The 14,326-nt window shown below is 42.2% G+C and overlaps 1 protein-coding gene across 2 annotated transcripts in view; it reads right to left on the bottom strand.

Annotated features, from left to right (window-relative positions):
- The window catches only part of WIPF1 (WAS/WASL interacting protein family member 1), a 114,693-nt gene that overhangs the window by 21,106 nt on the left and 79,261 nt on the right, over nucleotides 1-14,326 (bottom strand). For both annotated transcript variants that reach the window (XM_060152615.1, XM_060152616.1), the window contains exon 2: nucleotides 3,454-3,542. In XM_060152615.1, coding sequence (XP_060008598.1) covers nucleotides 3,454-3,504 — 51 coding nt within the window. In that variant the 5' untranslated portion in view covers nucleotides 3,505-3,542. The remainder of the gene's footprint in view (nucleotides 1-3,453; nucleotides 3,543-14,326) is intronic.

Below are 14,326 nucleotides of genomic sequence, written 5' to 3'. Positions count from 1 at the left end.
ATTTAAGGCAGATTGGAGGTATAATTTACAAATAGTAAAATCACCCTTTTAGTGTACAGTCCTGTGAATTCTGACAAACATATACAATCGTGTAGCCACCGCCACAATCAAGATATACAACAGTTCCATTACCCCCCGACTCCCTTCATGTTCCTCTGGGCTAAGGTGTTCCTGATGTTTAATCCCTTTAAAAATTTTTTTTATTTTTAAATTCTTTTCCATTATGGTTTATTACAGGATATTGAACATAGTTCCCTAATCCCTTTGAAAGCTTAGCCCACAGAGACTGCACAGCTGACAATGGTGCTGCTTTAAAACCTTTGGGGGGACTTCCCTGGCGGTCCAGTGGTCAAGACTCCGTGCTTCCACTGCAGGGGTGTGGGGTTGATCCCTGGTCGGGGAACTAAGATCCCACAAGCTGCGATGAGCAGCCAAAAAATAAAAAATAAAAAAATAAATAAAAACTTTGGGTATTTTCTATAATTTCAGAATTCCTGGGAAAGATTCTTACTGTGAAATTGGGATTTTGTTTTTTCAGGGTTCTTTTAGGGAGTGGGAACACTAAGACGCCAGCAAATGGACTCGGAAGTAGGCGTGTACCTGTGTCTGTCACACTTGGAAACTGGCTTGGTCTGGCCTGGTCCTGGGGAGAGTCGTCTTCCCCAAACCCAGTGGTACTTCTGGCAGCCGTGAGAGTCCTTTGAGGCTCTCAAAGGGCCCCAGCCCTTCTGAAAGGCTCTGATTTCACAGATGCCAGCAAGGGCCACAAGGAGTAAACCTGGGCAAGTTTAGCTTCATACCTGACCCAGCTATTTATTAGAGGCAGAGGGAGAGCTAAGAAAAACCCTGAAGCAGGCTAAACAGAATCTCTGTGTATGAAACTGAAAGGGTCTTAATTAAATTACAAAGTAGTACTTGCTCACGATAATAACAGCTAACATTTATATAGCTTTTACTGTGGGTCAGGCACCGTTTTTAGCATTTTAAGTATACTAATTCATCAACCCTGTGAGTCATGACTTTCATTTTAGAGTCAAGGAAACTGAGGCACAGGGAAGTTAAATCATCAACCCAGTTACCCAGCTGGTAAGAGGAGGAGCTCGGATTCAAAGCCTGGCAGCCTGACTCCGGAGCCTTCCCTATAACCTGACAGAAGGATAAACGCGGGGTCTAGAATGCCCTTCCCCGGAAATGGGGAGGTGTTAAAGAGTACAAACTTGCAACTAAAACATGAATAAGTTCTGGAAATCTAATGTACAGCATAGTGATTATAGTTAACAATGCTGTATGATATACTTCAAAGCTGTTAAGAGACCAGGACTTAGATGTTCTCACCACAAAAAAGAAATGATAATTATGTGATGTGATAGAGGCATTAGCTAAAACTATGGTGGTAATTATAACACATAAATGTATCAAATCAATGTGCTGTCCACCTTAAATTTATACAATGTTATATGTCAATTATATCTCAGTTGAAAAAAAATTAATAAATAAAATGCCCTTTCCCTACTGGCCTCCAACCCTCCTCTGAAGCAAGCCTGTTAAGAGCTTCTTGGCAGTCAGTTCCAGAAACGCTCTTTGCATATACAGTTCACTTTTGCTAATGGGATCATCCTCTATTGCTCTGAAACTTGTTTTTATCACTTAACAACATGCCTTGGACATCTCAGAAAGAGCTTTTTGAATTACCTATTGTCTTCGTTTTAAGGATGAAAAAACCTGAGGCGTCTAGAGGTTAAGCGCCACGTCCACGTTGGTTCTCTTCATGGTTTTGGATCAGCAACCCGCCCTGGCCTCCTGTTCTGCCTCAAAATTTATTTTGACACCTGACCTCCTTGGGTGCTGACTTATCTCTTGACTGTGCTGTTCCACTGGATGGTGTCCTACGATGGCCACCAACCTTTCCATTTTCTCGTCTCTATATCCTGTCTCTCTAGGATCTTGCTTTTAGTCAGGTAATAATGGATAGAAATGAGTGGATAGGATAAACCAGGGTGTCCCAAACTTCAACCATTCTGGTACAACTTTTGTGACTTTTGTCATCTTCTCATGCTACCTGTGTTATTATTTAATATTTTTCATTAAGTTAATTCACTATATTATTTACTATACTATTTCTCAGTGAACATTTCTTTTAAATTAACTCACTATTAAACCCTGGGTGTGCCAGTTATAACTTTTAGAATACGTATTAAACACGAGCATTAAAATTAAAAAAAAAATCAAGGCACATACGACTCAGCAGTGGTACAAAACCTATACTTTTGGGGAAAAATAAACTAGTCCTTCTATGTTAGCCAGATCACAGCTTTTCAAACTTATCTAAGGGAAGGACGAATTTTTAAGAAAAACATTTCCAATCAGTCATGGACCAATATTTTGTAAAATAACAATGACTTATTAGAAAAATGAATCAGTTTAAAAAAGACACACAAAATACAATCTTAGAAACAATAGACATAACACCACTATCAGGTTGCTATAAGTGTTTCTAAGCGCTTACTCTAAATTTCTGTACTTATTTTTTGGGGACTCTAACCAGGAGTTGGAGGATCACACTTGGAATAGCAATGAGCTAATCAATGGTCTCTTCTTCCAACTAGGTTCCAGCCTTAGATGGGTTATCAAAAATGTGTACCATGGAAGCCCAGGCAAGAGACTTTTCCTCTCTGAGCTCCAGTTCCCTCAAGTGAAAAGTGAAGGGCCCATCACTGGGAGGCTCCTTAGCAGCGAAGGCCTCACATACTGGGGGGGGGGGTGCGTCTGGGAGACCTTCCGTATCACTGCGGGGAGGGCTGCCGGCTTCCTGGAAGAGGGTGCACTAACTTCTGAGGATGGGTCCATCAGGGGGCCAGGATGAGCCCAGAGAAGAAATTCCTTAGGAAAGTACACATGGAACTGCGAGGATGGATTTAAAGGGCGAAGTAAGTGGGGGGGGGGAGTGGGGAGTGGAAGATGGGGGTTATTTGTCAGAAACAGAGTGGGAAGAAAGATGGCGAAAGGCAGAGAAAAAGTGAGTCTGGAGGACACTTTAATGGATGCATTTTCAGACAGGCAGACTGGGTCTCTGGACTATCCTGCCCAGATGTTAAAGGCTAGAAGCTTAAAACAGTGCAGGCTGGGCAGAACCGCTCCTGCCAACCGTCTTGGGCCAGCGTGTTCAAATGAACAGGACGTGTCTCCCTGATGGACGAGGCAGAGGAAACCTAACTAATCCACATTCCACGCGTGTCCGATGCATCACATGAGACCTTAGACTACAAAGCATTTTCGTATTGTTATCTGCTGCATCTCAGGCTCTGGCTTATGTACTCCAGCACCTGGAAAGCTTACCATATCATTCATATTTAAGCCAGAATGTGAATACACTGAAAACAAATACACGTGTGCCAGGTTCAAGTTTGTTTAGCTTGCTTCGTGCATGGGCCACGGATGGGGAGAATCACTCACCAGAGAAAACGTGGGCGGTGGCGGGGGTGCTGGAGGGGGCGGTACGGGCATCCTGGATAGTTACGTTTTCAGCAGTCTGGCTGACAAATCTGTAAAAACGAAAAGAAACAAAGCACCATCACGTATTAGACTTCTTAGTAATACTCCATCCTAATCTTCCTTCCCGCTTTCCCGTCAAAGTGGCAGCTATTCACGAAGCCCACCTTTTATAAGAGGTGGAATTGCTTTACGGCATGGCTAGGATGTTACTATTTTGGAAGGAGGTCAGCAGGGAAGGCTTCTCAGCCGAAGTGCCTGGAGATACTGGAAGCAAAACCCAGTGCCTCATGCTGCTCAATCCCACCACCACCAAAGCAGGTTGGGGGAAGGACCCTGGCCTGCCGCCCGAGTAAGCTGGGAGGTTATTAGGAAACGGCTAGAAATGTATCCTGGCCAAGTCCGATGTTCAAGTGGCTCCTCTTCACTCATCTCCATGGCGCAGCCCTCTCCCGTTCTCCCGCCAACTCCGTGCCCGCGCTTTTCTTCTCCAACATTCCTGACGTTTCTTCTCCACTCCGCTGCTTTTCTTCTCTGAGATTCCTGACATTTGTCTAGGTCTGGGTAGCACCCAGGAATGCAAAGATGAATCTATATTTCTATACTTGCCCTCAAAGTTCTTACAGTCCTCCAGGGAAAGGAGATGGGAATACGGGAAGATAAGATGGGCAAGGAGGCTGGATTCCTACCTCTATGCTACTTGGCATTTCCTTACAGGATCCAAGTGGAAAAAAAGGGGGGAAAAAAGAGAGGAGGAATCAAACCTCTGACTCTGGGCTGTTTACTACCAAAAGGCTTCCTTAGAAAGGATTTCTGCATAGTCTAATTGCTCTGGGGACAAAGGGAAGGCCAGACTCCGCGGCGGTGAGACAGCGTAGGGAAGCCCTGGTGGGTAGCAGCGGCGAAGGGGGCAGCCTGGCAAACATGAGGGGCTGAAGAAACAATGGCAAGGACGTGCCCCCAGAGCTGTGCCAGCAATGAACCCTGTCTCCCTTTCCCCCAGTCCTCGGAGTCCCATCCCTGGGTCTAAGCGGAAGCCCCAGGCCGCAGCCCTCACCCACCTACTCACCCCTCAGTATCCCAGCTTCTCCCACCCAGATCTTGCCACTCCTGGATCAGCAGCGCTCCCGGATTGGCAGCGGGGCATCACCCAGAGCTGTTAGAAACATCAAATCTCAGTCCCTCTGCCTGCACTGCATTTGTTTCCGCATTTTCACAAGATCCCTGGGTGATTCATATGCATTTGAGAAGCCTGGTGGTAGAGCCTTAAACCAAGTGAGCAGCCTGGAACACTGACCACCTGAATAACATTGTTTCTGTGGAACATGTGTCCTGAATTTCAAACCTCAGAATTATCTTTTATTTTCAATAGTCTCTTAATTGCAGAAAACAACCTCTTAGAATTTAAAGTATTAGGGAATTCCCTGGGGGTCCAGTGGTTAGGACTCTGCACTTCCACTGCTGGGGGCCCAGGTTCGATCCCTGGTCGGGAAACAAAGACCCCACAAGTCACATGGCATGGCCAAAAGAAAAAACAATTTAAAGTATTAACTTAGTTCAACCACTGAAAGTTAACGTGGAAAACTTATACCTTGAAACAAATACAGATGACCCTTGAACAACGGGTCCACTTAGATGTGGATTGTTTTCAACAGTAAACATCATAGTACGATACCATCCATGGGTAGTTGAATCCGAGGATGCGGAATCTGGGTGCAGAGGACCCGTGGATACAGAGGGCTGACTGCGTGCAGAGGGTCGGTGCCCCTAACCCCCGCATCGTTCAAGGGTCAGCTGTTACTTTCCATAGAAGTTTTGCTGGATGGATGGCTTGCTTTCTGTGACAGTAACGGAATGGAAAAGCTAAGAGGACATGGCCAAACTTGTCAAAGCTACTGGAAGACAGGAATCAAGAGAGCTTCTGACAGTTCTATTCTGAGTGCCATCTAGAAAATGAAATTTAAAAAACTCTGGAGCAGCAAGAGCTGCTCTCATCTATTAACAGTCAAGTGGATGATAAAGGGCACTTTATTTCTGTCGTCTTGAATACTTATGACCACACTGCAAACTAGCATAATTCCACTCATTTTACAGAGGAGGACGCTGGGACTCAGAGAAATTAATAACTCGCTAAAAGACCCGCGAAACTCATTCACATCAAGTCCTTTTGATCCCTGCTCTTCTTAGATAAGCATTTTTAGGCAGGTAAAGGGCTAACTAGTACTGCAGCTCACCTGTAAACTCGGTCAGAATCCGGTTTTCAATAAGAGCCTGTCTCAGACAGGGGTTCTTTTAAAATCTGTTCCTTACATTGGTCTTTTCTGGGTGACACCAATCGGTCCCCCGTGGGGCTACACGGGCAGTGTAATAAGGAGGGCTGGGGGGGCCTGTGTTTGGAGGCCTATGAAGGGGGTGCTCCAGCTACAGGGGCACCTCCAGAAGCCTCAGGGTTGTGTCCTAGGACCAGGAGGAAGGACGGGGATCTGAAACGGGATTCAGGCCCAACTAACTGTCAGAGCTGCTATGGCCAAAGCAATGGTCTGAACAGCTGAGGAGGGAGCTAACCAAGTAAGGGGTGGCCGGGTCCACCCAGAGGGCCCGAGAGATGGGCTCCATGGGACAGGCTGTCCACGTGCTCAGTGGATGAAAGGCCCCTCAACACTCCATTGTGTCAGGTTCTACGCTCACCAGCTAACCTGCCATCCTGTTAATCCTAATACTGAGGAAGAAGTGGATTCCGATCAGCTACCGGGAACCTCTTACGGGTTTGCTTCTCATAAACCAGTCTCTGGTTGCAAAGATAAAACTGAACTTCTGTACGCCTTAGGGGCCAGATGATGGAACAGGGAAACTCTCAGGGGACTGCCACCCTGTAAGGCCTCTTTAATCTAAGTATTTTACAGTTTTCTGTCGTTGCTATTATGGCTCTCTCTGTGCATTAACTGACTTATAAATAAACCTCTGGAGCACAGAGGCTGGGCCTGCCCCTGCCCCGCCCCCTCCGATAAACAACGGGGAGAGGATCTGCGGGTGGGCGCTCTCACCAACACCTTGATCTTTGACTTCCGACCTCCAGAAATGTGAGATAACAAAATTCTGCTGTTCGAGCCACCCAGTCTGTGGTACTTTGATATGGCAGCCCTAGCAAATGATAAACACAGTTTTAACAATACATGTTATCTATCATGTCTGCTATCCACAGTGAAAATTATAAGATAATAGCTTTTGAATAAAACCATCAATTGATTTCTCACCCAAACTATCTCTGGATTGTCTGTCATACGTTAAAGAAATTAAAAGTCAACCGGAGGGGGGACTTCCCTGGTGGTCCAGTGGTAAAGAACCTGCCTTGCAATGCAGGGGATGTGGGTTCGATCGCTGGTAGGGGAACTAAGATCCCACATGCTGCGGGCCAACTAAGCCCGCATGCCACAACTACTGAGCTCCCGTGCCTCAACTGGAACCCGCAGGCCGCAAACTACAGAACCCACATGCCCTGGAGCCCACACGCCACAACTAGAGAAGAGAAAATCGACGTGCCACAATGAACAGCCCGCATGCCTCAGCTAAGACCCGACACAGCCTAAATAAATAAATAGATAAAACATATATTAAAAAAATCCTGAACCCTAGGGAACGTAAGTGATTACCAAAGTTTTATTTAATAACTGAATCCCTAAAAAAGTCAACAAATTTTTGGTGGAAACTATTGAGATGAGGGGAGGGATCTACCAATAAACCTTTCATAAAGGAATTGATTCTTTGGGTTGAGAGAACAGAGTAGAATATTTTACATAAATGACTTCAAAAATCCACTAATTGGGGCTTCCCTGGTGGCGCAGCGGTTGAGAATCTGCCTGCCAATTCAGGGGACACGGGTTCGAGCCCTGGTCTGGGAAGATCCCACATGCCACGGAGCAACTGGGCCCGTGAGCCACAACTACTGAGCCTGCGCGTCTGGAGCCTGTGCTCCGCAACAAGAGAGGCCGCGATAGTGAGAGGCCCGCACACCACGATGAAGAGTGGCCCCCACTTGCCACAACTAGAGAAAGCCCTCACACAGAAACGAAGACCCAACACAGCCATAAATAAATAAATTAATAAATTTTTAAAAATCCACTAATTGGCTCTTCTTTGTCACCTACACACACGTACATATATACACACAATATACATCAATATTTAGAAATTCTGGAATTTCCTAGTTCTGTGAGAGACATGGATGATTTTGTTGGTTTTACTACACTTCTAGTAGGTCAGCATCATGGTTTAATGATGCTGGACAGTGGACAGCATCACACACTGACCCTAGATCAACCAGGGTAGCTGGTGGCCCCGAGCCATCTGCTCAATGTGTAATACTGGTTATGGGGAACACCTTGTGAGAGAGTGAATTGCTCCCCACCCTACTGTGACGTATTCCCCCAACAGCATGGACAACTAGACACTCAATCAGAGCCCAGAGTTCAGTCCAGAGTTGCCCCAGGAAACTTATGCTTTCTTCTTCAATATGCTCATCTAAGAAAGCAGAATTACCTCTGAATGTAAAATGATCAAGAGAACTGGCAAGTTATTTAAATAAACTGTTTCTTAGTTTCTTCCAACCAATGTCAAATTCATTCTAGATTATGTCATGTGAGGCCCACACTATAGAATGACAGGAAGAGGGGAGAGATTTCCAGCACTGTCCAATGAAATAATCCTCAGAAGGCCGGCCTCTAAGCCTGAAGACGTGGGTGTGAATCGGCCAAGTTCTAGCAGAGAAGATAAGAAGCAGGTTTATCCACTTACGTTTTATCACAATTTTGGACCATTCAAAAATATAAAGCATTTTGCTATGCAAATCTTGCCAAAAGTCACCCTTAAATACTATTCTACCTAAAATGAATGGGAGAAAAGTAAACTTTTTGTTCAGAAAAGGTTGAATTCATCACTGTGTGTGTGTGTGGGGGGGGGGTACATGGAAAGGACATAATAGAAATAATACAACTGAAAAGATCCTAACGTCCAATGTTCTCTTGCCCTCATTACTTTCTATTCTCTATCTTATTTTTATTTATATTCCTTGATATTTTACTTTATATATAATGCTCTTAACTCTTTTTCATGTATATATTTCTTCTGTGCTCTTGGTGTCTTCAGGTTAGATTTTTGAGAATTTTTTTTCTGCTTCCAAAAGTAGCATATATTCATTTAGAAAATTATAAACAATATAAAAATACAAAGATGAAAATAAAACACGACAGTTGTATTTAACCATTGAAGGAAGCATTTGATAATAATTAAGTATTAGGTGAAAAAGGGTTGGGGTTGATAATACCCAGAGATAATTCTTGTTAACTTTTTGATGTGTATTTTTCCAGCTTTTATACACAAACACACACATACCTCTTTGTATCTATATAAATACACACATGCACAACTGTTTGACCAATAAATATTAACAGAAGGAAATTTATAATACATACAACTTGACAGTGTTTTAATAAGGAAAGGCCCTTAAATTCATATCGAGTTATTGCAGCCATAAAAAAAAGATTGCAAAGGCATTCATTATAAAGGTAATGAATCTACTCCAAGTTATACCGTTAAAATAAAATCATTTAGCGAAAACTCAAATTGCTGCTAACACTGGTAGTTTGGGGATTCCTACTCATGATTATTTTGGGTTCTATTCTTTAGAAACTCCTCCAAGAGACAAACTTAGTTGGATGTGTATAAGATCTGCAAACCATCAGAACTAATTAAGATGAAGTTGGCTTTGTTCTTCAACTTCCTGTAAAAATGCTCAACAGGAAAATTGATGCTCACAGCAAACCACAGCCATCCTGTTTCTTTAGCAGTCTTTTCACAGCTGCAGTTGCCCGTAGTTTCTATTTTCTGATACCAGGCCCAGTGCAACAGCTCAGTGCCCCACCCCCAAGCCCGGCATGTCGTTTTTGGCCATTTTAGCAACTTTTAATACGTTTGCATACAGTTTGTTTCTATTATTGTGACTCTTCCTCTCCTCAGTCCAAGCTCCAGAGGGCTGAAGGCAATGAGGCAATCAATGCAAGAGGAGAAGCAGAAAAGGCTGCTCAACCCAAGAAGAAGCCAAAGGTAGAGAAGAGAAACAAGCTTTCCTTTATAAGCAAAGCAACTGCCTCACCTAGTTCATAATCATTGTTTTTCTCAATCTGAGCTGTACACGGGACCCCTCATTTCTCAAAACGTACTTGCTCTTTTCTCCGTTGATCATCATTTAAGGCAATAGCTTAAGTGAATTCTGCTTACGGACTGTCTTCTCAATGGTAAGGGTTTGTGTCTCTGCTGTACTTGGAGGGTCCCTGGCTATTTCAGAAACACTTCTTTTAGATAAAGAGTTGGATAATTTGGGGAGTAGGGGGGATTTTTCAGAGAAGACATTTTGAAGCATCTACAATGTCATTACGATTAGAGGGGAGCTTGGACACAAACCCACAATTTTATTGTAAGAGTAACTGCTGGGGAAATAAAGGTTGCTATGAAGTAAAATTATTTTTTAATACATTGTCCTACATGTTTAATTGAAAAATTAGTGCAAATTCATAGACAGCTAAACCCTCTCAAAAATGAGAAAATGAAGGTAAGTTCAATGACCCACCTACTTGTCCTTGTTTAACTATGGGAAAGGGAAGAGAAATCTTTTCTACTTTATCCACTTAACTAAAAAGTACCAATTTGCCTCCCACAACTTCCCATCTCTAACAAGTACTGGTTGTTGTTTTTTTTTTTAGTACTCTCTTTAAGGGCCTAAAATCTCAAAACTACGTTTCCCTAAATCCTCAGCACCACATTTAGTTTTACCAGATGATTAAGATCTGCCCCTCCCTGTTCTCCACTACACACACACACACACACACACACACACACACACACACACACACACACTCACGCACACATACAGCATATAGGTCAACAAACTCAACATATTTTATTCATTTAACCATTGAAAGTGTAGCCTTATAATATAAGCAGAAGAGTCACCACATTTACTTCTGAAAAGGTCAGAAGACTTAGAAAGGAAATGGTCTTACCTGAGATTATTCAGGTAAAGATATTTACTGTGGCTGTGACATTTAAAACAAAGCATTTGTACAATCCCAGATTCTCGGGATTAGAAAAGGACATCTTGTGGCCTCCTAACTGTACTTACGAAGAAAGCTCTTGAAATTACAGTTAGTTGTTAGTGGCCTTGGGCAAGTTGCTTAGACTAAGTCCAGTTCCCACAATAAAATGGCGAGAAGGGTACCGACTCAACAGGACTATTCAAGAGTTAAATGAGGGGCGTCCCTGGTGGCGCAGTGGTTGAGAGTCTGCCTGCTGATGCGGGGGACACGGGTTCGTGCCCCGGTCCGGGAAGATCCCACATGCCGCGGAGCGGCTGGGCCCGTGAGCCATGGCCGCTGAGCCTGCGCGTCCGGAGCCTGTGCTCCGCAACGGGAGAGGCCACAACAGTGAGAGGCCCGCGTACCGCAAAAAAAAAAAACAACAAAAAAAAAACAGTTAAATGAGGCAAGTGCTAAATAAGTATTAGCATTTAAAAAAAAAATAAGCAAAAGTCAAGAGCCTAACATACAGTGAGCGCTCAATAAACACTGTCTTTTCCTTTTTTTAACCATGAGAAAGAGAAACCACGAGCTGATGATGTAGCCTACATGTGCACACCCATGCAAACTTCTGCATTACAAATGAATGGCAAAGGGAGGTGCATATAAAGTGCACTTTAAATTTCTCAGAAAAGCACACTAATTAAGGCATTACTTATTCTAGTATTCTTTTTTTCAGTTTTAATTTTCAGGACTCAGGGTTGCAAAATACAGACAGAGGTATTTGATAGTCCAGGGGAAATGCTCTTTTCAACAATAAGTAAATGTATGACAATTTGGAAAAACAAAAATGAGTCAAACCTTAAAGCAGGAACGAATCACAATTTAAATAGCCAGAAACTCCCAACGAAAATGACGTGTTCATGAAATGTTAAGCGGACTCCAAAAGTGCGTAAAACTTGAAAGGTCCAGGAATTAGGTAGCTCACTTCCTCTTACATTTTAGCAGAGGTTGGGGAACTTCCAGCCTATAGGGAAGATCTAGAATTTGATTTCGTCAACGATCAGAGTGAAATTGCTGCTGGACCCCAGGGAAAATTCTTCACCATGGGAAGGTCTCTGAATACTGCAGTTCATTCAGAGTATGTGTAATCCTTAAAATTTTAGATACTAGAGTAATTGAAGAGCTGTGAGCAATTAACCAACAGGTGAACTTTTCCAAGAGCATCAGAAAACCACCTATGATTTTAGATAAATCATTTAACCTCTTTAGACTATAAAAGGAGAATTTCGACTGAATGATGTTCCAGTTCAGAAGCAACATAACTTATGAAGTTAACGCATAATGTTAGACCCACAGCCCAAGTGACTAGTAAGGGTATGGTTTCCACACTAATGGACCTCAAAATCTTTTTCAGGCTTCTCATCTTCCTCTCTCACTATCCTGTCTTATTCTTTATCCTGCTTTCCCACTATCTTTCTCTCTACCAAGCTGTCCTACTTTTCTTAATTAGAACCCTCCTATAGTCTTTTCTTTGTTTTACCACTTGTCTATTTTCTACTGTATACACTAGTTATGCCACTGAATTATTTAAAAGAACTTATACTTATTGACCAAAGTTGTGCCCTCTTAACTTTTTAAAGCTTTATTTTACATTTCTCCATGGGGTAAAAGGAATATAAGTCAAGTTGCTTTTTCATATATGCCCCAAAGAAAAAAAAAGCATTTTTTTGATACAAAAAAGTTTCCTTAATCCTGCTCTGTAGATCTCTGGGTACACCGTTTGAAATATGAAAATTACAATTATTTTATGTCAAAATATTAATCATATTAAATGTAACTAGTTACAACGAATGCTGCAGAATTTGATTAGCAATAGTAATTGTGCACCGCACTGTTAGGATGTTGAACAGAATGATTCTAAAAGACAAACTGTCCTAAAAGACTCTGCTTAGAAATGGTTTGGGATCTGAACTTAAGTAACAGGTTTGTAGCAACAGACTGGCAAGAGCTTAGCTCCACGGTACTTTCCTTTGAAGCTTCCAGTGGCTCCTTTTGCTTGAAAAGCACTTACTGTTGTCGGCCAAAGTGACAATTCAAAGGCAGTCATGTGGACAATTGCACCATCCACCGAAAGGATACAGTTACTGACATAAACCCCCATTTTAAATGGCAGAAAAAATTCCTGTGGATCCAAACTTGCCCAGTGGTCAGGAAAAATTCTCCTGAAAATCTCGCTTACATTTTGGTTCAAAACGCAAGTTCTAAATTGCCCACAATCACTATAGCAGTGAAACTAGTCCTGTGTGCAACAGGACTCGACCACATGGTACTCTACTGAAAAATTAAACAACTTTATCTCAACATACTATGGTCCACCAAAAGCCATCGAGTCCTTCCCTCTAACTGAATATAGGAAATACATTTAGTTTGAATATAATCTTTCTTACCGTTAAAGGATACTGCAGGAAGGCATGATCAGGGACACAGGCAGACAGGGAGCAAGTAAGATATGAGAGAGAAAACCGTCCCTGAGAAAGGCATCATCTTCTAACGCAAACGTGGGGTCGTTTTTGGACAGCCGTTTTGGACAAGCTCTGGCCTCTCGTTAAATGTGACACACTGAGTCAGAGGCAGACATCCTTCTGTGGTTATTCACTTCCTGTCTGATTAATTTGTTGCTTGTTCCTTCCTCCTTTTATGCAGAAAAAAAGGCTAGATAGGTTTTACTTCAGAAGCAAGCAAGAAGAAACCCCTACATTTGGAAAATTAATTGTTTCTCCTTCCCACCAGGTGTAACATACCTTTTGGTACAAGAGGAGACAAGAGGGACAAGAGGAGATGAGCACTTCCATCTGGTCAACAGCCCAACTTTATTCTAGACACCTCCACAAAAACACCTGCTCACGGAACGTGAGATTCCTTCAAGAAATTCCATGTTAAGGCATCACTCTCGATATTGATGATAACATTTAGGATTAAGGGAAAGAGTCACTCAAGAACTAAAAGCTCTAAGCAGCACTAAATAACATAAGTGATCCTCCCTCATCTACAGAGCGGGGTAGGGAGTAAGTTATAAACGCAGGTGAAGAGAGCTAGTCAGGTGTAGGAAGGCAAATGAGTTTTGAAACGTGATTTTGGTGCCCAAGTCAGGATAAATGATACACAGGCACAACTTATTTTATTGTGCTTCGCTTTATTGTGCTTTGCAGATATTACATTTTATTTTTTTTTAAAGTACCAAAATTGTATTTATTTAAAATTCATATTACACTGAGAAAACTCTTACTTTCAAGGTATTTCAAATAATTTGGTTAATAACTTCAGTGCATCTCTTTGTAGTCCCACAAACTCTCATTAAATCCTGTTTCTCTCTTTAAACTGTTTGGAACGTGGAATTTTTAAACCTTGGCCCATCACTGGTTTGACTCTATGGAAGTAATTTATTCTCTTGAGATTATGGTCTTCAGGCATTAAGTATGTCTAAGGACTTTCTAACAAAAGCCATAAATATTCACACACACAAATGCCCATTTTAATATTCTAGGCTCTTTATATTTGTTTGTTTTCACTTCTACTGTTTGTATTGAGCAAAGTTATAAAAATCACTGGCACTTTATTGGTTTTGGCTTTCTTCCTCCAAACCTCATTATAAGGTAGAATATGGGTTAGTGGGGTTATTTGATTCAATGTGTCTCTTTACATTTAGTGTCAAGCCTTTCTTTATTTTTTTTCAGATTGTACATTTTATCTTTTTTTTTTAACAAATT

Source organism: Lagenorhynchus albirostris, chromosome 6, assembly GCF_949774975.1.
Source record: "Lagenorhynchus albirostris chromosome 6, mLagAlb1.1, whole genome shotgun sequence".
In the NCBI taxonomy this organism is placed as follows: Eukaryota; Metazoa; Chordata; class Mammalia; order Artiodactyla; family Delphinidae; genus Lagenorhynchus; species Lagenorhynchus albirostris.
This window is presented reverse-complemented; position numbering and strand designations above follow the sequence as displayed.